This window comes from Hyla sarda, chromosome 5 (assembly GCF_029499605.1).
Source record: "Hyla sarda isolate aHylSar1 chromosome 5, aHylSar1.hap1, whole genome shotgun sequence".
Taxonomy (NCBI): Eukaryota; Metazoa; Chordata; class Amphibia; order Anura; family Hylidae; genus Hyla; species Hyla sarda.
Window position 1 is genome coordinate 46,262,221 of NC_079193.1, and position 24,974 is coordinate 46,287,194.

Genomic DNA, 24,974 nt, shown 5'->3' on the forward strand with positions numbered 1-24,974 from the left:
AGTGGCGGAACCCCCGCAGTGAGACATCTTATCCCTTATCCTTTGGATGTCTCACGGCCGGAGTACCACTTTAACTCCCTTAAGAGACGTTAAGACACAATGGGGGACATTTATCAAACGATTTAGACTGGGTTTTCCTGTCTAAAATAGTCTTTCGGAAGTCGCAATCTATATTCGTGCGACTTTTTTGCGACTTTTGGTATAGAGTATTTTTAGTTCATTGCAGCATAGAAGACTATTATAGATCTAAAAATGCAGTGGTCCGGAATTTATCAATTGCGACTTTTCACAAAAAAGTTGCATCGTGCGAACATACGCTGAAATGTCAGACCATGTTGAAGCAGGCGTAGATAAAAAAAATAATCTAAAAACGAAAGTCCGTGCGCATAATGTGCATCATTTATGAATAGCCGTGCGACAGTTCATAAATTAGGCGCACAGTAGACAGGACATACGTGCTGGACATTGGTCTATATTGATGCGGATTAGACAGGGGTGATAAATGTCCCCCAATGAGCACGTACACATCTGCCTCCTGTGTATATACAGAGTCCGTTTCATGGTACCTCAGGCCTCCAAGTGCCATCTGTCAGAGAAGACAGCACAGTCCCGAGAGCCTACTGACCACAAAAGGGAAGCCTCCAAGAACCCATAAGTCCCGGAGAGACCCAGGCAACAGATAAAGGATTACTCGGCTGCCAATTCACTTAATTCCGCTTTTCCACTTTGACAGATCATCTACCAGAGCCCATGGAGATAAGCTGAAGGCCCCTCATGGAGTGCGGATTAGCTGTACCCATCTTCTGTGTCCCCAAGATCATGTCTGGAAGCAGCATCATGGCTCCTACATGAAACCGATCTTTAAAAAGAACATAACAAAACTCTGCAGAAACTTAGAGGAACTCCGGAGGAAAAAAAAAAAGTTTAAATCAACTGGTTCCAGAAAGTTGAGATTTGTAAATGACTTATTTCAAAATCTTAACCCTTCCAGTACTTATCAGCTGCTGTATAGTACAGAGAAATTTGTGAAGTTCTTTCCAGTCTGACCACAATGCTCTCTGCCGACACCCCTGTACTTGTCAGGAATTGTCCAGAGCAGGAGAGGTTTTCTATGGGGATTGACTTCTAATCTGGACAGTTCCTGACATGGACAGAGGTGTCAGCAGAGAGAACTGTAGTCAGGCTGAAAAGAACTACACAATTTTCTCTGTAGTATACAGCAGCTGATAAGTACTGGAAGAATTAAGATTTTTAATAGAAGTAATTTACAAATGTGTTTAACTTTCTGGCACCAGTTGATTTGACAACATTTGTTTTCCACTTGTTTCCACCGGAGTTCCCTTTTAAAGGGGTACTCCGGTGGAAAACTTTTTTTTTTTTTAAATCAAAATTACTTCTATTACAAAAATCTTTGCCCTTCCAGTACTCATTAGCAGCTGTATGCAACAGAGGAAATTATATTCTTTTTTAATTTCTTTTTTGTCTTGTCCACAGTGCTCTCTGCTGACACCTGATGCCCGTATCAGGAACTGTCCAGAGCAGGAGAAAATCCCCATAGCAAACATATGCTGCTCTGCACAGTTCCTGACACGGACAGAGGTGTCAGCAGAGAGCACTGTGGACAAGACAAAAAATAAATTTAAAAAAATATATACAGCAGCTAATAAGTACTGAAAGGATTAAGATATTTAAAATTCAAGTAATTTACAAATCTGTTTAATTTTCTGGCACCAGTTTATAAAAAAAATAAAAAATAAAAAAGTTTTCCACTGGATTACCCCTTTAAGTCAGGCCACCAAAAACAGATTGGTGGGGATGGCTGTGTGCCAAACACTAGTTCAGGCAACATCCGTTTCTCCCAATTCCCCAATACACATGAAAACTGGGTATTAATGTATTCAGAATGGAGGGAAGGTGAACTGCTCCCGGACTACACTAGTGGTGGGCTGTGTCCCATGACATGAAAAGGATCGGCAACTGATGTTTGATAAAATTAGTTCATCTTTAGACTTTTATTTAACTCTACACCACGTATGAGTTGAGTAAATTTGTGCCCAAATTTTGGTGCAATTTTGCCACAAGGAGTCACGTCTCCAAGAGGTTATCCAAAAAAACAAAGCCGAATCCTTCACAATAACTACAACACATCTGTCCTCAGGTAGCGTGTGGCATTGTAGCTCAATTCCATTGAAGTGAATGGAGCCAGAATTCTAGCATATCGGCAATCGTAAATCTGCTTCACTGTGCGACTCCGATAACCCCCTAAACAGCACCATCCTTGTTCATTGCCTGCCCCTTGTATTGCACCTCACCTACATTTACTTGGTAGGAAGACACAGCTCTTGGACAAGAGTGGTGCTATTTTAAAGGGGTACTCCACCCCTAGACATCTTATCTCTGTACAGCACCCAGCGTTCATTTAGAACCCTGGGTGCCGGTGGTCGTGACGTCATGGCCATGCCTCTTCTGATGTTACGCCACGCCTCCTCAATGCAAGTCCATGGGAGGGGCGTGGCGTGATGTCAAGGGGCATGGCCGTTACATCACAACCCCCTGCCGGCCGGTCCAAGCATTCAGAACAAAATGTTCCGAATGCCGGGGCACTGGAGTACCCCTTTAAGGGAAAGGGAGAGTTTTTTTTTTTGTCCGATCTCCAACAATGCTGCAGTGTAGGCCTTTGCCCCTGTTCTTTAACCTACTTTGCAAACACGGCTGACAGCCACCTGGCAGGAGACCAATGACATCTATGGTGTGCAGATCCCTGGCACACAGCAAATGCCCATATGCTGCCCACAAGGTATAAGAAACTCAGTAGCAGTTGCGATTCTTTCCAGCTAAAGCAAAGCTTAACGTATCTGGATCGTATTTGTTGTCCTTACATTACAAAGATAAAAATGGCCCTGGTAAAAGCTTTAAGACAAGGCAGTTAGGGCATGATGGGGGTTATAGTTTTTCAGCAGCTCACCAAGTGACAGGTTGGGGAATGATTATTTTTTTATGCCACTATTAGCAAAGAAAAAGCTTAGGTCACTCATTTACGGTTCACACACTTTGGACTGTATACAGATTTTTTTTGGTGGTTTCTGGACAGAAATCTGCATCAATGACAAGCTGTATCTCTGGTTCAATGGTTTTTATTAAGAGTTTTATAGTACAAGTTAATACAAATAAACATAAAACAAACTAAACGACACAAGATCTCTCTCATACGTACTTGACAAAGTCACAAAGCAAATGTAACATTGACAAGCTGTATCTCAGGTATGTGAGTGTTTTGTTTTTTTCCACAACCCTGTTCACATATAGCAGACATGCCTGACCACCACTCCATTCTCACTGTATGGAACTTTACGAGGACAGATGAGCATTATACTTGGCCATCTTCGCAATCCCATAGCACCAGCCAATAGTGCAGAATAGATGTATCAATCTCTTGAAACAAGCGACCCCCCCCCCCCCCCACACATTCTTTCTATTGAGATCCCCATTATTTAGCTAGTCATATCCCCAATACAAAGGAAAGATGATAAGTTTTATTCTTGGGATAACACTTTAAAAAGGGGTAATCCACTGGCCAGCGTGGAACTTAATGTTCCGAACGCTGTTTTTGCCCTGCGGGAGTCTGCCACACCGCCTTGTGATGTCACGGCCATGCCCCCTCAATGCAAGTCTATGGGAGGGGGCGTGACGCCCCCTCCCATAGACTTGCATTGAGGGGGCATGGCCGTGACATCACAAGGTGGCATGGCCGACCCCCGCAGGGTGAAAACAGTGTTCGGAACATTTAGTTCCACGCTGGCCAGTGGATTACCCCCTTTAAAAGGGGGACCCTGACCTTCATATTAATTATATATATTGAATTAAACCATTATATAAATAATAATTCTTTATTTTATACATAGCGCACAAATATTTTGCAGCGCTGTACACTCAAATTGGTCCATATAATAGATCCTCAAATTTCTGTAGATTTCTCGTCACGAAACCCTTTCATTCATCGCCAACAGAAGAAGAAGAGCTGAGCGCAGCGTTCACCTCCTCCACTCTGCTCTATTTCCACGTCATGCCCTGTACAGCCGCACTGCAGGGAACGATTCCAGGATCCGGCCCTCGGTCTATCTCCATCTGTTCTACAATGTGCGGAGGTGAAGATCTCATAACAAGCTCGGCGGTGACAGCAAAAAGAAAACGACGACGGAGCAGGGAGGCTTCAGTCAGCCCCGAGGTGTTTTAGTCACACGCCTCTCCGGATTCGCCATGACAAATATTTATAGACATGAGTCAGTAGAGGGAGCGAAGGTCATCATAAGTAGGTTCAGGAACATAATTTACTCGTTACTTCTCTGGTTCTGTTCACATGCGCTGTTGCGGTTCTGTAATTTGATACAAGTTTTAGCAGTCGAAGCCGAGAAAGGAACAGCTAATACACCTGCATTAAAAACAAAAACAAAAAACACTATTGCGCTCACATCTTGACGCCTGTCCAACGTGAACACATTAGCATGCTGAGATATGGATGAATAATGGATTAAATGCATCCGTATGTCTGTACAGTAAATACTAACGGCTGTTATCGGCATGAAATTTAATTACATTTTGAAAATCGGATGCAAGAAGAAGACATGCTGATGGATCACATACGTACTTTATTCCCTCTCCACAAGCTTGGGCGCGTGTTTTCTATCTGCAAAATACCCGTATTTTTCACCATATAAGACGCACTCAATTTTAAAGGGTGAAAATCTAGAAGAAAAAAATAAAATAAAAGATTCTGAACCTTCAATCTGCGGACCCCTCCAGATGTTGCAAAACTACAACTCCCAGCAAGCCAGGAGTTGTAGTTTTGTAACATCTGGAGGTCCGCAGGTTGAAGACCACTGGTATAGGAGGTAATACTCACGTGTCGCCACCGCTCCGGTCCCGTCACCGCTGCCCTGGATGTCGCCCTCCATCGCTGTCGCCGCGTCCCCGTCGCTCTGGAACATCTCTGCTGCCGGGTATCCTCTCTCTCCGTCGCCGCCATGACGTCGCTACGCACGCCGCTCCTATTGGATGACACGACGACGCGATGACGACGAAGGAGAGCGCTGGCCATGCAGGGGATCCCGGCACGGAGCAGACACCGAGGAGGCAGGTAAGGTCCCTCACGGTGTCCTGTAAGCTGTTCGGGACACCATGATTTCACCGCGGCGGTCCCGAACAGCCCGACTGAACAGCCGGGTTAGTGTCACTTTGGCTTCAGACGCGGCGGTCAGCTTTGATCGCCGCGTCTGAAGGGTAAATACAGGGCATCACCGCGATCGGTGATTTCCTGTATTAGCTGCGGGTCCCGGCCGTTGATGGCCGCAGGGACCGCCGCGATAGGACAGGGTTTTAATGTGTATTCGCCTTATAAGACGCACCAACTTTTCCTGCCCAGTTTTGGGGGAAGAAAAAGTGCGTCTTATACGGCGAAAAATACGGTAGATGAAAGCAGACCACACTGCATTTTTATACTACGCATGTTATTTATAGCCCCATAGATCCGCATTTAGTCCACCAGGGGCACTTTCAGTCCCTGAGTAGCTTCTGTGAAAGGGGACATTGTACCTGGAACCTTGCAGGTGCCTTTTGGACCAGAGGCAAAGGGTTTTTATTTGTTGGTGGGCCTCTGTCCTTTCGGAGAAGGGCTTGCGGTAGACCGCATACTCGTTTTTTGTGTTAACACTTGCACTTGGTGATTTCACAGTACATGGCTCTTCAATAAAGATCTGCATTTAGTCTAAACGATGTGTCTCCAGCTGTTGCAAAACTACAACTCCCAACATGCTCAGACAGCCCCGCCATGCTGGGTGCTGTAATTATACAACTATACAACAGCTGGAGACGCACCTTTGGAAAACACTGCCATAAGTTAACATCCATATTACGTGATACAGAAGCAAACACCCTCATTTAAAAGCAGCCGTGTGTCACATGATTAGAGTTCTAACACGAAGCCTTAAAGCGTAAATGCAGTGTAAGCATGGAGAGTCCCGTGCACAAGTCCTTAAATCAGAAGTCAGACACTGCTCTCCCGCCAGTACCCCAAAGTTTGGTGCGGAGGGTTCCGTGCACAAGCCCTTAGTGTTGGTACAGTTGCCTCAGAAACTGTACCTCACAATGTGTCCCTCGTGTTTTTAACCTTACATGCAATGCTGCAACGCAGTATTGACATTTTCAGGTTGTGCAGCCCATGTTGCTGTAATGTAAGAAAATCCCAGCACTCACCAAGATTCAATTAAGGAGATTTTTATCAGTCTCAAGTCAAAATACAGGACGCATTTCGGCACAAAGATCCTTCCTCAGCTGGATTTGACGCCAACACGTGCACCAGTAGTACTATAGGGTGCTGACAAGCATCTACCGCTGTGTAGTTCTAGTCTTTGCAGCACCACCTACCCCCACCCGAGAGGATAGATAGACTAGAGGGTCAACAAGCGGGGTCAGACCAGATCAGCTTGCTTTGGGGTATCCCAAAATTCCAGCACAAGTTGTCTATTTTTAACTAAGGCTGGGTTCACACCATGTTTTTGCAATACAGTTCCCATATACGTTTTCAGTGTGAAGACGACACAGAACCGTATTGAAAACCGTATGCCAAAAGATCCATACGGTTGTGTCCATTTTGCATCATGTACGGTTTTGTCAGTTTTTTTTCCCGTACCCAAAACCGTAGCCTACCACGGTTTTTGGTCCAAGTTAAAAACCATATTGAAACGTATATTTTTTTTTATTTTTTTTTTTAATATGGGAGTCAAAGGGAACCGTACAGAACCGTATGTGTGTAAGGTTCCATCCAGTTTTCACCATACGGTTTTTGAACTTGCAGTTTTTTTCTTGGAAATTCAATCAAACAAGTGAAACTTTATTCATAATTGAGTGAAAAGTTAAAAACTTACACTTTTTTTTCCTTAAAAACAAATGCAACTGGACATCATTTTTTAAAACCGTATACGGTTTAAAAACGCATACGGTTTACTTTTTTTCACACAGTTCTATACCGTTCAATACGTTTTTTTTGCCATACGGTTTTCTTTAGAAAAAATGATTGAAAACAGGATGGCAAAAACGTGATGTGAACCCAGCATTGACTCTCCATTGAAAACCGCATGCCAAAAGATGCATCAGGTTGTGTCCGTTTAGCATCCTGTACGGTTTTGCCTGTTTTTTTTCCCGTACCCAAAACCGTAGTCTACCACGTTTTTTGGTCCGGGTGAAAAACTAGATTAAACCGTATACGTTTTTTTGTTTTGTTTTGTTTTTTAACATGGGAGTCAATGGGAACCGTACAGACCTGTATGTGTGTACGGTACCATCCGGTTTTCACCATACGGTTTTTGTCTTCGCACAGTTTTTTTTCTTGGAATTTCAATCAATCAAGTGAAACTTTATTTAAAATGGCGTGAAAAGTTAAAAACGTATTACTTTTCTTACAAAACGAATGCAACCGGACATCATTTTGCAAACTGTATACAGTTTTTAACTGTATACGGGTTGAAATTTGTACACACGTTTTGAGGAATCAGTTTTTCATCAAAAACCTGATACGGGAACTGTATTGCAAAAACGTGGTGTGAATGCACCCAAACTGATATGACCGTTTTACAGAGTCATGGCATCTATTTTTCTCAATTAAACAAAGTAAAGAATCCGGCACCAGGCGTCTAATGTGCAGCAATTCGCTCAGGGAATTGAGCAGACTGGAAAAGGAGCTTAAGCTGTTCACTTTGCACAACTGATTCACTAAGAACAAGTATTATTGAATGATAACAAGTATGGGGGCCGCTCCCGTGGAGAAGGCTGGCACTGGCCGCACACTGCTCAGCTCATACCAATTCTGCGCGGGCTACATTGGGGCTGAAATGTTAACCCGCAGATCCTAGTCAAATGTCACGTGCTGACAAGGACATTATTTCCAGACAGGACCATACAGCAGATGCCAAAAACTTTGCATGATTTTTTTTTTTTTTTGGAAAGGGGAAAGTGTAATTTGTGAAGACTGTGACCTCCACTTTTTCCCCAAAAAAGGATGCTATATAGAGCCCTCAGAGAAATGTTCACATGTGTTAGGTTTAGGTCTATCCGGGTTATTTGATGGCAAGAATAGAACCGGACCTGCAGATAGTAGCGTACAGTGCTCCCCAGGACAGAAAGGTCTGCAGTTTATTTATTTTGTTTCTAGACCCAATAGCTACCTGAATGATACCCTAGCGTATATGGGGTAGGCCCAATGTCTGGTATATACTGGAGAAATAAATCCTTGTGCCAGGAAGTCCTGTCCAAAATGGCAAATTCATGAACAGTTCCATAGAGCATAGGGCTCCAGTCCCACAGGGTATAAGGTCCTAGTCCACGGCACACGGTATAAGGTCCTAGTCCACGGCACAAGGTCCTAGTCCACGGCACACGGTATAAGGTCCTAGTCCACGGCACAAGGTCCTAGTCCACCGGACACGGTATAAGGTCCCACAGGCTATAAGGTCCCAGGTCCCACAGGGTATAAAGGTCCCAGGTCCCACAGGGTATAAAGGTCCCAGGTCCCACAGGGTATAAAGGTCCCAGGTCCCACAGGGTATAAAGGTCCCAGGTCCCACAGGGTATAAAGGTCCCAGGTCCCACAGGGTATAAAGGTCCCAGGTCCCACAGGGTATAATGGTCCCAGGTCCCACAGGGTATAAAGGTCCCACAGGGTATAAAGGTCCCAGGTCCCACAGGGTATAAAGGTCCCAGGTCCCACAGGGTATAAAGGTCCCAGGTCCCACAGGGTATAAAGGTCCCAGGTCCCACAGGGTATAAAGGTCCCAGGTCCCACAGGGTATAAAGGTCCCAGGTCCCACAGGGTATAAAGGTCCCAGGTCCCACAGGGTATAACGGTTTTAGTACAGCCTCAAGTCCCTGCTTGTCAGGCACAACTCATAATTCAGTGTGTGGTCAGTTTAGAAAGTGACGCTGTCAGCTCCGGAACGTGGTGTGAAGCCATTCATAAGTCTGATGGTTTAAGATCAAAATATGTCTTGCCACAAGTGTAGGAGTGACACTACAAAGACTGACTCTGAAGGGTAATAATGTCCCTTTAATGCAGAGGGAGTGCCGCTGTACACCTACAGGAGGAAATAACAAGGTGGTTACTGCAGAGATCAACAAAAATAATTATAAACCACTCAGGATCTGCAGGGAGCGCTCACTACAATTACACACCAACATACACTTATTTACATAGATTGTACTTTATTTTTTATTATTTAATTTCTTTTCACACTATTATGGGGTCAGCCATCTTGCCTCCGCTTCTGCTCCGCAGTGTTAACAGCATTTAGAGAGATGCTTTACAGCAATCACATGGGCCACTGGGAAACGTAGACTAGAGGGAACTCATTGAATTCTATGGTAATATTTAGTTTTGTTTTTTACTTAGGTATGCTTTGTGACCTGTACAGAGGTAATGGTTTTAAATGGGAAGGGGGGGGGGGCTGAGCTCTGACCATCATCTTTTGTAATTGACCTGATCCCATCTAATCTATATTCTGTCGTCACCCTCCACTGTTACCCTGCCTGTGATGATAATGAGAAGACTGATGCAAACCCCTCTATAGAACACAAAATGTCAGCTTATTAGGCGTAGTGGCCAAAATAGAAATCTAGGACATATATTTAAAAAATAAATAAAAAATTTATATATATATATATATATATATATATATATATATATATATATATATATACACACACATACACATACACACACACAGCCACAGCAACAGGAGATTCTTTGGAGATAATATATATATACATTTAATTTTATTTTTTTTAATGACTGTGCCCATAAAAACAATAGGCAATTTTCTGATGACAGGTTCCCATTAAAAAGTGTTACTGTCATTAGAATAAACTTTTGACACATTGTTCAGACATCTCAAAATCGCAACGGGGGGGGGGGTTCTCTCCCGAGATAAGCTCCGATAACTAGCTATAAGTGCTTTCACACTACAGAATCCTCCGTTTTAAAGATCCGTTATTAATAACAGACGTTATTTTGTGACAGGAGAAAGTAACGGTGGAAATAGTGCATGCAATGTAAAAATACCATAGACTATAATGAAATTTTGTAACGGACGTTTTTAATGGTTTTGTTAACGGGTCATTATAAGGGATCTTTAAAACTGAGAATTCTAAAGTGTGAAAGCGGCCTAACAGAAAAAAGGTCGGATTTGATTGACAGCCAGTGTGAGAAGAGCGCTGCTGCTCTCTTCCCTGGCTTATACCTAGCAATCGCAGCAGGTCTCATTAAGATCCGATCAAAACTTTTGACAAAAAGTTTTTTTCTAATGCGAGTAACCCTTTGAGGGAATGGTGGTGTGGTAGTATTGCATTTTTTGGGGCTCGAGCACATTGCAAAGGTATTTGTGTGGCATCTTACAGAGTCCATATGAGTCTTTCCTAGATGAAGGATTTTAGGGAAGAACACCTTTTTGGCATAGGATGGAGCATGAAATAGGAGGCCCCCTGGAGGAAGGGGGGGGGGGGGAGTATATGCTCACAGAGTGTTGTGCTACATTTATGTAGTGTGTGTGTGAGGTTTTAGGATGGATCCACACGCAGATTTTTTTTTCAGAGTAGATTCATCCCTACATTGGAACGGGCAAAACCTACATTGAGAATCCTTGAACTGCTGGTATAAGTATGGCGCAAGCAAGGATGAGCACTGAATAGCATTAAAGAAACCGCGGTGCAGCACTAAACAAAGACTCCTCAAACAGGGTGCCTCCAGCTGTTGCAAAACTACAACTCCCTGCATGCCCGATGCGCCAATGCACCTCCAGCTATTACAAAACTACAACTCTCAGGATGCCCGAAAAGCCAATGTACCTCTCCAGCTGTAGCAAAACTACAACTCCCAGAATGCCCGGACAGCCTTTGGCTGTCCGGGCATGCTGTGAGTTGTAGTTTTGCCAAGCTGGAGGCACCCTGGTTGGGAAACACTGCCCCAGATCACAGCCATCCACTGATCCACAACAAAAAAAAAAAAAATTATTTAAATAAGAAGAAAATAAAAAAGGATAATTTTTCGGCTGAAATTACAATACCAACAGTAAAACACAGCGATGGGGAAAAATTAAAACCCACAAGGTAAATACAAGTTCGGCAGCCAAAATTGAGGCAAGCTCCTGATGACCGGTCGTGTAGAACGAGTAGGAAGAGATTTACTCTCCTCTGGCTGCTAAAATTAAAACACTTTACAAAACAGCTTTTAAAAAAAAACAAAAAAAAACTGAATATAAAAAGACCATGAAATATTCACACCTCATAAATGGTTTTAGCACTCCGACAATGAAAGGCAGGTTAGTTTCCATTCGCGTCATTAATCATTTATTTAAACTTCTGCAATTCTGCCACGATGAAGAGCGACCACGCGCCTGAGAGGAACAGAAGAGGAAAGTGTAAGGCGGCCATGGGTGGGTGGTGGACTCTAGCCGGCAGAAGGCACTGATTCTGATGGGATCGGTCCGTCAGCTAATGTCCCTGGGGCGGCTATATGCTCCTTCCTGACTCCTCATGACGGAGGAAACATGGAACTTTACACTAGAACTGGCCATACACAGAAGATGAGGGTTGTACGAAAGCGACAATTTCGGCTGGATAAGACAAGTGTCTAATGTGTACTGTAGCCTCTTAACTCTCGCCCAACAGATAATGTCGGGAAAGTGAAGGATCAGACATGTGGGATTTCAACTGCCCGATCCTTTTTGTTCTTGAGGAGTTTAGCCTCCTCCAGAGAAGTCTGACAGCAGCTGTCTCTGCTCTCCCCATTCAGAACACATGAACACTCAGCCGAGAGGAGCATGCATGTGGACAGAAGATCTGGACGGATAGCTGTCAGTCAACAGCTATTTTATGTGTACGGACAGCTTAGATCATGCTCTTTAGTGCAAAATAACAGATATCCAAAGTACCTGTCACCAAATAAAATTTTCAAAACTAACTTGGCTGTTCCCTAACTACTCCTAACACTCCTCCCACCCTTAAAAAAATTAAGAGCTTTAAAAAGCTGTATATCATACCTTTATTCTTGCTCACATAGTGCAATCTCTCAGCAGGAGAAAGTGGGTGTACCCCAGCAGGCATGACATCACTGAAGCCTGCTGGGGGACCACTTTCGCCCTTACATGGTTGCTGCACTGTGATGAATAGAAGACCTCTGTGGGTCTGTGCATGTTTAAGTGAGGCTCTTTGCAGCTTTCAATGAGGCTCTGAGCAGCTTTCAGTGGGGATCTGTGCTGCTGTTAATCAAGCTCAGTGCACAGAGCAGTCTTCCCCAAACAGGGTGCCTACAGCTATTGCAAAACTACAAATCCCAGCATGCCCAGACAGCCTTCACCTGTCAGGGCATGCTGGGAGTTGTAGGTTTGCAACAGCTGGAGGAAGCCCGGGTGGGAAATCCTGGCACAGAGAAACCCCTCCTGAGTTTGGTCTACTGCCAGGCCGGGAGGAGACCAAACTCGCTGTATTAAATTGTGGCAGGGAGCAGAACAGATCTGTCTGGTTTTCCTCATCTCTGTGGAAACCTTAGTAAATATGTTCTGTTTTAGTGAAAATGCCAGGGCCACGGCTCCTTTTCGGTGACCACGCCCACTTTCCCTCAAAGGTCACGCCCCTTTTCAAGTTCTCTCAGTAAAATGGAGAGTTAATCAGGTTGTCTCCAATTCTGGCACAAATTCTGGCGCAGACAGAATTTCTGGCGCACATCCCGACAAAACATGTCGGGTTTACAATAGTAAATCAGGGCCAATGTCTATGTGGATAAAAGCATCAATTCTGATGAAGGTTCCTGCATGTGGAATCTGCCCACCATACTGTAAACATGACCTAAGTGCGAAACCTTACTCACATACACTGCAAATAAATAAAATACATAAATAAAAGAATATACAAATTTTTATCCGATTTGACGCAGAAGAGCTGTAGGACAAGCCTCATTGAATGGAGCTAATCCTCATTAAAAGCAAACACAACACATCCGTAGCAAAAAATCCAAATATCAGCCCTCTGTTAGGCTCCATTCACACTACGTTTTTGCAATACAGTTCCCGTATCAAGTTTTTGATGAAAAACGGATTCTTTATAACCGTACTAAACAATCAAAACGTGTGTACAAATTTTAACCCGTATACAGTTTGAAAAATTATGTCCGGTTGTATCCCTTTTTTTAAGAAAAGAATGTTTATGTTTTGAAATTTTCACTCCATTATGAATAAAGTTTCACTTGAAATTCCAAGAAAAAAAAAACTTTTGGTGTCAAAAACCGTATGGTGCAAACCAGATGGAACCGTACGCACATACGGTTCTCTATGGTTCCCATTGACTTCCATGTTAAAATAAATAAATAAATAAATAAATAAAACGTATACGGTTTCAATACGGTTTTGTACCAGGACCAAAAACCATGGTAGGCTACAGTTTTGGGCAAGGGAAAAAAAAAAAAATGGACAAAGCCGTACAAGACGCAAAACGGATGCAATACGGGTCCATACAGTTTTCAAATTGAAGACGTATATGGGAACTGTATTGCAAAAACGTGGTGTGAATGCAGCCTTATTCTGCCTGGAAAAGTGTTAATAGACAACCGGTTGTTACTATTCCCCTTGTCCATGGAGCATATCCCTACTCACTATGAAGATGTATACTTTGACAGCGCCAAACTGTATAGGGACACACACATTTCCACAAGAGTAATGGAAACACTTAATGCAGTGTTTCCCAACCAGTGTGCCTCCAGCTGTTGCAAAACTACAACTCCCAGCATGCTGGGAGTTGTAGTTTTGCAACAGCTGGAGGCACACTGGTTGGGAAACACTGACTTAATGGCTTAATAGATTTCCAGGGGGAATAATAGAGGAAAAACACAATGCATAACCCAAAAAAGCGGATTCATATTGTTCATAAACCCTGCAGACATTGTGATGCTTATTTGTACCGGTTGAAGGACATTTTGTCTCAGTCTCAATTGTTCCCCGAAATGGGTACATGACTATATTTAACAAACAAAACAAAAAAAATCATACAAATGTGTTTTTTTTCGATATAACAAAGAATCAGCATGCCAAGAATCCCTGAGGAGGCCTGTTGCTCTTAGCGACAAATGTCACAGCAATATGACAATCCTGTGAGTCAGAGCGGAGGGTGTTTAAATTCACTTGTATCTAGGACACAAAAGTAGCACAACTTAAACTAACAATACTGTATATATATATATATATATATATATATATATATATATATATATATGGAAAATATATAACTGCTACAGCAATAATGTATAGAACCAAAACACAAGTCACAAAAAATAAAATCATCATTTACAGGAAGGGAACAACATGCAGCACGGCTAATGTAACCATGGGATGGCAGGGGGAGAAGCCCTCCAAAATGTTGTCAACATTTAAATACATTTATGTATCACTTTATTAATGACACAACAATAACCTCTAATCCAGTGGTCTCAAACTGTGGCCCTCCAGATGTTGCAAAACTTCAACTCCCAGCATTAGAGCAGTGGTCTCAAACTGTGGCCCTCCAGATGTTACAAAACTTTAACTTCCAGCATGCCCGGACAGCCGTTGGCTGTCCGGGCATGCTGGAAGTTAAAGTTTTGCAACATCTGGAGGGCCACAGTTTGAGACCACTGCTCTAATCGCTTTGAACAACTGAAATGATTCCATAGATTGTGTACTACTGAAAAACAGGGGTTACTACCCCCCACATCATTGTATAATCAGAAGCTTGACAAATCCCAGATGCCAGGTCATCATGGCAACTAAACATTTTCATGGTGGTGCCCAGGATTTTGTACATCCTTTCTAATACGGGTTGTCTCTTTAAAAAAAAAAAAAAAAAAAAAAAAAAAATTTAAAACTGTTTCACTTACCTCCACCTTCATTTAAATGCTGATCCCCATTATGCGTCCAATGTTCAGCAGCGGATGCCTTCAGTCAGCGCTCAGGTGTCACCTGATCAGATGACATCAGGTGACCACCGCAGCCAATCAGAGGCCTCGTTTGTCACGCTCCACCGAGGCTGCTGACTGGCTATGGCAGACAGTCACACGTTGTCTGCTGCTCAGGTAACGACATCAGATGCTGAACATCAGGGATCTCAGGACGGGAACGGAGGTAAGTACAAGTTTTTTTGTTTTTTTTTTATTAGAGAAGAGTACACTAAAGGAAATCTGCGGTGTATAACACTTATCCCCTATCCGCAGGATAGTGGATGGCTGATCGCCGGGAGTCCGAACACTAGGACCCTTCATGATCTGCTGGATGGGGCAGCAGCTCTGCCACGGCTCCCCAGTAAAGGAGGCATGTCAGCCGCAGCATGATTTAGGGTGATCGAGGGTAAGGTTCAGTAAAAGTGAGAGGGGGTGGGGGTCTGGGTGCTGTGTTAGTACAAACCCTAAAATACAGCAATAATACACGAATGCACAAAGCATCAACGTTATACACATCTAATGCAGTATACATTTTTTTCCCCAATGGGCACCATGGGGGAGATTTATCAAAACCTGTCCAGAGGAAAAGTTGCTGAGTTGCCCCTAGCAACCAATCAGATCGCTTCTTTCATTTTTCAAAGGCTTTTTTTTTTTTTTAAATGAAAGTAGTGATCTGATTGGTTGCTATGGGCAACTCTGCAACTTTCCCTCTGGACAGGTTTTGATAAATCTCCCCCCACATCTCTATACCACAAAACCAATTGCACCAAGACCAACTACATTCACCAGAGAATGTAGGAGACTCATTGGGCAAGATGGATCACATGACAGAATTCCAGATAATAATGAATGTAAATTGTTGCGGATCTGAAATGAATATTAATGTCTGTGCGGTTTGGTTACCTGCAGAACTGAACAAACATTAGCAATCAATTAAATACTGCACAGATTTGCTGTAAAACCATGTGTTGGGGTTTTTGCGGTGTGTCTCCACACTAACTTTGGTATATTATTCATTTCTGCCATTACCCCAAATACTTTCTCGAATAGATGTACGTTCAAACTACAGAATTTTTCCAGCTGAGAAATTCTACTCAGAAATGGCGACGCAGCAGCCTTCCATTGTCTTCAATGGGTTTCTGCTGCACAGTATTGCCACCATTGCAGTCTATGTAGATGGCACATGTCCGAGCGGTTCAAATGCTGACCAAATCAGTTGCCACCAGGAGTTGCCCCCATAATGTGAACATTGCCTTAAAGGAGCTGTGCAAGTAAAAGATACAATAAAAGGAATTGCATATAATACAACATGTAAAGTGTGACAACGTACACAACATTGAAGGGGTACTCCGTTGCCACAGCGTTCGGAACATTCTGTTCCGAACACAGGGTGCAGGCAGCGGGGTCGTGACGTCACGGCCATGCCCCTTGTGACATCACTTGGCCGTGATGTCACAACCCCGCCGCCGGCACCCAGCGTTTCAAACACACAGATCGTGGGGGTACCAGCAACGGGACCCCCATGATCAGACATCTTATCCCCTTTCCTTTGGATAGGGGATAAGATATCTAGAGGCGGAGTACCCCTTTAATAAACACACACAGCGATAGTGCATTCAAAGACTAAAATATAGAACTTACCTGTAGTTGCTCGGTAGAACTGCTACTCAGTTCGTCTCCAGATTCAGAATCCACAAGGATTTTTTCAGAGTTCTCCCCGGCAGAGTCGGAGTGATCGTTAGAAAAGTTTGTCTTTTCAATTTCCATAAATTCCGAGCTAGGGAAATGCATGGCCGAGGGGCTCCTACTGGTGGCCTTGGGTGAATGCAAATCTGTACACAGCTTACCATTATTATGTACCAGATCTAGAGTAAGTCCTCTGGTCTGTCCAGGGCTACTATTTGGTCCAAAGTTCTGGTTGGCATCCCGAATTGTGGAAGTTTTTCCAAAACTTGAAAGCTCTGGAGATTTGTTAACGTTCTCGGTCGACCTCTGCAGCCCTTGCATGACTTTCAAAGGACTATTGGGCAAAATGCCCGGTTTGATAGGCGGCATCAATGCCTTTCTGCCAACTTCCTTTACATACTGAGCGGGAACATACAAGGGTTTCGAGTTCTCATCCTTCTTCACCTGCCACCAGTCTTCATTAGACTTTTTGATTAGAATATACCTCTCCCCCTGTTTAATAACTATCTTCTTGTTCTTATACTCGTATTCATAGTCGTACTCTACCTCGATGAACACAGGACCGGGCCTGCCGCTTTTGTCAGCCATTTTCAGATATTTTGATCACCTTTTTAAAAGAACTGCATGCATTATGACAGCTGGTGGTGAAAACTCTACAGATAGGAGACAAAAAAACACAACAAAAAACATTTTTAGGTAAATGTGCATTAATAAAAGCATAAATCTCAACAAACCTTTACAATAGTATAGCCAATGCCATAAAAATTATGCCAACCCATGACAATAAAATAGATCTGTCTACAATTTATATAGATATATCTAGTCAAGTTCTCCCCATCATTCTGCACTCCTTACCCCATAATAAACTGAAAAAACAGAATGTTAGGAATTTCTGGTAATTTTTAAATCTTGCAGTGACAAAAAGTATTCAAACCTTTTACTCAGGACTTAGTTAAAGCCCCTTTGGCAGCGATTACAGCCTCCAGTCTTCTCAGGATAAGGCCACAAGGTTTATACTCCTGGATTTGGGGATATTATGACATTTTTCAGACCTCATTCTATAGGGTATAAGTCAGGGTTTTGGCTAGGCCACTCAAAGACGTTCACAGAGGTGTCCTTAAAGGGGTACTCCGGCCCTAGACATCTTATCCCCTATCCCCCTAAGATCTCTGTGCTGCACTCGTCGTTCATTTAGAAAGCTGGGGGCGGCGCAAGGGGGTTCGTGACTTCATGCCCACGCCCCTTGTGACATCATGCCCCGCCCCCTCAATACAATTCTATGGAAGGGGGCGGGGTGATAGACATACCCCTTCCCCTACACTTGCATTAAGGGTGCAGGGCATGATGTCACGAGGGGGGCATGGCGGTGACCTCATGAGCCCCTGGCGCCGGCATTAAGCGTTCAGAACAAAAAGTTCTGAATGCTGAGCAGCGTAGTACCCCTTTAAGCTGCTCCTGTGTTGTCTTTGCTGTGAGCTTATGGTCACTGTCTTGTTGGAAGGTGAACCTTCCCATATGCACACAGGATCTTTGAAGCTCGGCCTTAATAGCCGCTGGGTTCTTGGTCACCAAAGCTCTTCTCCCTGATAACTTTGTGGGGCGTTTGGTGGTAGGGAAGCTCTAGGGAGAGCCCTGCTTGTCCCAAACTTCTTCCTTTCAAGAATTATGGAGGCCCCTGTGCTCCTAGGAACTTTCAGTGCAGCAGAATTCTTTTTGTACAATTCTCCTCATCTGAGCCCTCACACAATCTTGTCTTTAAGCTCTACATGCAGTCCTTTCCCCCCTCTTCGTTTGGTTTATGCACCGATAGGCATCATCAGTGTATTGAGTGCAGATATATCGAGGAAAACTTGATTTTTTTATTTTTGCACAAGGACCCAAAAAGTGAAAGAACTGTAAGGGCCTGCAGACTTTCTAAATGCATTGTATAGGCCCTATTAAAAACATACAGGCTTCATAGCGAGGGGGTCCCATTTATTGGGGTCATAGTGGGAGGGGTTGGGAATACCATCTACGAAATAAAACAGAGCTGCTAGCAACCTTCCGCTACGGTGGACCTGATTCCACTGGACAGGCATTTGGAAATACCCAGATGGTAACCACTTCTCCCAGCAGTATCTGCAATTTCGCCAGGGGTCTCTGAAGCTGTAACCACAGTAATTATTTGAATGTAATTAAAGAGTACCTGTCACCAAATAAAACTTTTAATGTAGTGATCCTTGTGTAATTAGCAGACACTTTCCCATTCACTTGCTTTTAAAATTATCAATATAAATAGGTTTAAAATGTAATAGAAAAAACAGCCACTAGGTGTCTCTGTTATGTTCCTTGACACAATTAGTACAGGGAGTTTGGTCTCCTCCCCGCCTTGCAGGAGACCAAACTCAGGAAATGTTTCTCTGCACTGATCTTGATTGACAGCTGCAAAGAGCCTCACTGAAAGCTGCAAAGAGACTGAGGTCTTCTATTCACAGCAATGCAACAATGTACGAGCGGAAGTGGTCCCCCAACAGGCTTCAATGATGTCATGCCTTCTGGGAAATGCTCACTTTCTCCTGCTGGGAAATTGCACTATGTAAGCATGAATAAAAAGGTATAATACACAGCTTTTTAAAGCTCTGAATTTATTTTTCTCCTTTTTTTTTTTTTTAAGGGGTGGGAGGAGTGTTAGGAGTAGTAAGGGAACATAGCCTGAGTTAGTTTAGAAAAGTTTATTTGGTGACAGGTACTTTTTAAGACTCCTATATGAATGGGCTTGTCTATAATAAGTGTATATAGGCATAAAAACGTATGTATTCTAGGATTCCTAGCAGTAAAGTATAGGGATCGACCGATAACAGTTTTTTAGGGCCGATACCGATAATCGGTGGAGGTTAGGGCCGATAGCCGATAACTTATACTGATATTCCGGTATAAGTTATCGGATATTTATCCCCCCGCAACACTGCTGCAGATCATTGATTTAAAGCGGGCGGTGCGGTCGCGGTGCGGTTGGGGCGGGGCATTATAGGCAAGGTAATTGCCGATACCGATAATGCCCAAAATCGTGATTATCGGCCGATAATATCGGCCATACCGATAATTGGTCGATCCCTAGTAAAGTATAGTCATCATGAAGACCCTAATGATAAGGGCCTAAACCACCAAATATATACATATGTACTTGGTGGAAATTTTGGGTATGACTTACATGCTATTGACACATCTGTGGTTTCTAAGGGTGCGTTCACACTGAGTAATTCAAGAGGAATTTACTCTTGAATTCTCCGCTTAGAAATAATTAACACTTGCTTTGCCATTGACTTCAATGTATTTTACTCAGCACTGTTCACACTGCGTAAATTTTGCTTGTGTAATTCCCCTAGAAGAAAAAACATGTTCATTCTTCTTGCGGAATACGCAAGCAGAAGGCCATTGAAGTTAATAGTAAAAAAATTTCCACTTGAAATCATTTCCGCACAGAATTTGCACGGAAAAAATAAAATAAATATAAAAAAGGGAAATTCCAATTGGTGGTTGTCCAGCAAAAGAAAAGAAAAGAAAAAAAAACTTTTCTCCTATATTCCGCACGGAATTCCGTGTAAATTCTGCGAAAATTTCACAAAAAAAAACAAAAAAAAAAAACTTACATTCCATGGCGGAATTATTGCGCGAGGATTCCTCTCCTATTCCTCAGTGTTAATGCACCCCAACAGTGAACGGTTCTACTAATACAAGTGTGGTTCGCGGTCTTCACGCCTAATTATAGGAAATGACAAGTTTCAGTAAGTAAAAATATTTACATTCATTTATTTTTATTTTTTTATCTCACCAGCAAAAAAAGTTTAGTGACATCCTGAAAAGGAGCCGAAAAAGTTGCTTTGTAGCTTTTAATATTGTCGAGAATACATGTTCTTTCAAAATACCATTCAAACAGAGAACTTGCACCCACACAGCACCACAGATTCTGCCCACACAGCAATTTAAAGCAACATAGTTGTGATTACATAGCAGAACGTCCTCACACGGCAGCACCCAGAATGTGGTCCGAAAGAGTGTATGCAGATCTTATCCTCCAGGCTGCACCATGTCTATGCAGGGGTGCCCCACTCGCTCTACAGGGCTCAGGGTTACCTGCAGGTGCCCACTCTACAGGGCCCAGATAACATGATACCATTTAACAGTGCTGTATATATAATATTATAATAAAAATAAAAAAATGTATATATATATACATACACACACACTTATTTTTAATATATATATATATATATTTTTTATTAATAAATATATATATTAATAAATATAAATATTTATTAATATATAAATATTTATTAATATATATATATATATATATATATATATATATATATATATATATATATATATATTTTAATAGAGGAATATGCAAAGCAGCTCATTACACCACCTTTTCAGGTAGCGTTCCCTGGCATCAGCTTGGCTCCTGTTAAGGAATATAAAAAGCTGATCGGGATTTATGCCAAGCCAGACTATTCCCCAAAAGGGAAGGTTCTACCCATCTGCAGACAGCTGTTTTTGGGTGTTTGCCCCTCGTCAGTACAGAGCAGGGTGATCTGGCTTGGCTGTGGTGAGAGGCCTGAGGCTTTAAACAGGGTCAGTACTTTGGGGTCGGGGTCAGTCCTCCCTGAGGACACCTCTTCAGGTGTAACGCAGATTCAGGTTAGGCCAATTCGCACTCCGCAGGCATTCTGGGTAGGGGAACACTACCTGAAAAGGTGGTGTAATGTGCTGCTTTGCATATTCCCCTACCCAGAATGCCTGCAGAGTGCTAATTGGCCTAACCTGAATCTCCGTTACACCTGAAGAGGTGTCCTCTCCCTGAGGAAAGTACTGACCCTGTTTATATTAATAGAGATTTATATAAACACACACATAAATTGTGGTATCTAGAAATACAGATAAGCAACATAGGTGGGAATTGATTAAGACATGTTGCAGGTTTTCCGGGCAAACAAGAGCTGCAAATTTTGTGCCCCTTTGGCAATAAATAAATAAAATGTCATCTTAGCCTTAGTCTATCAAGTCTAGCACAGGGGTCTCCAAACTATGGACCACCAGATGTTGCAAAACTACAACCCCCAGCATGCCCAGACAGCCGTTGGCTGTCTGGGCATGCTGGGAGTTGTAGTTTTGCAACATCTGGAGGCACCCTGTTCAGGGACCACTGGTCTAGCAATACATGGCAACTTTGTCCATGCGATGTGTTCTGTGTCTTAAAGGGGAACTCCAGCCAAAAATAACTAGTAAGCAGCTGATTGTGGGGGCCCGACCGCTGGGACCCCCACATTCTGTAAGGAGCGCGTGTACAGACGGCATGTTCTCCATTCATTTCTATGGGAGCGCCGAAAAGGCCCAAGTACAGAACCCGGGCATCACCGGCGCCCCCATAGAAATGAATGGAGCGTGGGCAGTTTACTGGTAGACGACACACACTCCTTCAATTACAGCCGGGGTCCCACTTAGAAAATCCTGTGCGGTCGGACCCCCTGCAATCAGCTACTTATCCCCTATCTGGTGTATAGGGGATAAGTTAGCTTTGGCTGGAGTTCTCCTTTAAGAAAATAGAAAGCCATTACAAGGCCAGACAAAATAGTGATGACAATACTAAGAAGTTATAGATCTTGATAGTTTTCATTTAAATATAGTTTTCTGATACTGAAATACCCCTTTATGGTCTTCACACGTACAGTATTCTGCGCAGATTTGATGCGCAGGATTTTCTGCTGCAGATTTCAAAGTAAACTGAATGATGAAAACAGCCTCAATTCCTGTGCATCAAATCTGCGCAGAATACTGTACGTGTGAATAGACCCTTAGCATGAGAGTTTTTTATTGAGATTTCTAAAAGTCTTTTTGCTCCAGGACACGCAGACAATCCTGCAGACTAACCATCAGCTCAGACAAGTTTGTCTCCAATTTACGTTTATACTTCATTTCCAGGTTTATCATCATTTTACTTTTAAGTAGGACGAAGTAGACAGCTAAGGGCTCCACCGAAACTCATCTGGGAACTACTGACACAGATGCATAACAAGCAGGACTTTTTTTTTCCACCATGGAAGAGGATTGTAAGAGAAAGTTGTAAGGGGAAAATTATAGGATCTATGAAAACTTCATCAAAAAATAAATAAAAATACAAAATTATGGATGTGTCCTTTTTTTCAGACAGTGATCCCCCAATACACCCCCCCCCTCCCCCCCAAGTACTTAGATGTGCCAACAGAGGTGGCTGTAGACTTTATGAAGATTCGAACAGGAGGCCCTCACTGACACTTAGAATTAACATATGCACCGCTGGGACCCCCACGATCTCTGGTATGGGACTCAGGGCTCAGTGATGGCGGCGGGTCTATCCGCTGGGACCCCCTGCGATCTCCGGGACAGGACCACGGCTCTCTCATCTGGTAGATGGCACGCGCTCCATTCATTTCAATTTCCCAAGTGCTGTACATTGGTCTTTCTGGTGCTCTCACAGAAATGAATGGAGCACGTGTCATCCACCAGTACGCGCTGCTCACGGAGAGCCAGGGTCCTGTCCCGGAGATTGCAGGGGCCCCAGTGGTCAGACCCTCCGCCATCACTGAGCCCCTGGCCCCATACTAGAGATCCTGGGGGGAGGTCTCCATATTATTTATATATATATATATATATATATATATACACACACACATTATTATATATATATATATATATATATATATACACACACACACACACACATACACATTTGTTTGGAAACATGAAAGGGGGGAGGTCTCCATATTATATATATATATATATATATATATATAATATGGAGACCTCCCCCCTTTCATGTTTCCAAACAAATGTATAGGGTGTGTGTGTGTGTGTATATGTGTGTGTGTGTATATATGTATATAATATATATATATATATATATATATATATATATATATATATATATATATACACACACACACACACATATCATATATATATATATATACATACATACACACACACACACACACCCTATACATTTGTTTGGAAACATGAAAGTACTATTCTAGTCATCAATAAGTGATGGACAAAGGAAAAAAAAGACCCATTCAACTAAAACCAAAAACTAAGCATACTAACCATAGACCGTGCACAAAAGCAGGATCATAGGACAAAACAAGATATGGGGCAGGGAGCGCAAGAGAGTCAAAAGAATAAAAATGTGTTGTCAATGGCTACACAATGGCACTTTAAATTCTAAGGTGTTGTCAAACTACTACTACAACAATGCTTTACGGACTTGGGGGGGGGTCGGTCACTCAGGACCCCCTCTATGAGTGAGGACAGCCTATACATCCATACATTACACAGACCACTATTTACCTTAATGTATTTCTTACCAGCGGTTACAGATGCTGGGCCCATGATTGTTACTAAACCCTAAACCTGGGAGCAGTCTAATGTTCTCTGGCCATTCCAAGCCTGTAGGAGTCCGAGTGTACTCTCTTATGACGGGGAGTCCAGGAAAAAGTTCTGCCGCGGCTTTATCACCCATCTCCAGTACACATGTAATGGTGGTTAACTGGTCTGTTGCAGCTACTCTAGTTGCTTTTTAAATGCAGGAACGTGAACGGTCACATCAAGATAAAAAGACAGAGCGATACGTAATTCTGAGCTTCAGGCGCTTACTAAAGTGCAGCGAGATAGACATCTAAGATTTTCCTGACGTAAGTGGCTGCAGATCAGAGTGTGAACAGGTATCAGATCTGAGTGCACTGAGAAGAATGGAGCTGAGCAACCAACATGACCGTGTGGATTAGAGGAAACGTGATGGTGACAAACAATGGTTTTCTTCAAGCAGATCTAATGTGCATGGGGGCGACAAACATTCATAAACATTAGAATATCCGGAGGAGATGGAGTCCAGCAGCTGTTCGCCCCCTTCTTATTCCATTCGTATAACAAGACCATCCTTAAAGTGTCCCTGTCATTTATAAAACCTTTTGACATCTCACATGTTAGACACGTCGAAAGTTTTGATCATGAGACCCCCACAATCTCTCCTCATCTCTTAACTGTCTAGCTTCACAAGATGACCACATAGACCAGTGTTTACCAACCAGGGTACCTCTAGCTATTGTAAAACTACAACTCCCAGCATGCCTGGACATCCTTTTTTATTTTCCATTACTTTCAAAAACGTGTGATCCTATCCTAATGGACACATGTTTTATGCCTCTAGTTATCCCTGGAGAAATCTTTTAAGCAACTGAATGGACAAAAAGAAGAAAAAAAAAATCTG

General features: G+C 42.9%; 1 protein-coding gene and 1 long non-coding RNA gene across 9 annotated transcripts in view; one reads left to right on the forward strand and one right to left on the reverse strand.

Annotated features, from left to right (window-relative positions):
- Positions 1–24,974, reverse strand: part of ARHGAP12 (Rho GTPase activating protein 12) — a 108,900-nt gene that overhangs the window by 67,788 nt on the left and 16,138 nt on the right. For 7 of the 8 annotated variants that reach the window (XM_056519443.1, XM_056519441.1, XM_056519449.1 and 4 more), the window contains exon 2: positions 16,646–17,343. In XM_056519443.1, coding sequence (XP_056375418.1) covers positions 16,646–17,278 — 633 coding nt within the window. In that variant the 5' untranslated portion in view covers positions 17,279–17,343. Of the gene's footprint in view, positions 1–16,645; positions 17,344–20,319; positions 20,429–24,974 lie in introns of all 8 variants that reach the window. The other variant, XM_056519442.1, reaches the window with a different exon arrangement.
- Positions 15,072–22,817, forward strand: LOC130273136 (uncharacterized). Its single transcript, XR_008843880.1, has 3 exons — positions 15,072–15,188; positions 15,278–15,410; positions 22,652–22,817. It is a non-coding gene; the product is annotated as an uncharacterized LOC130273136 (long non-coding RNA).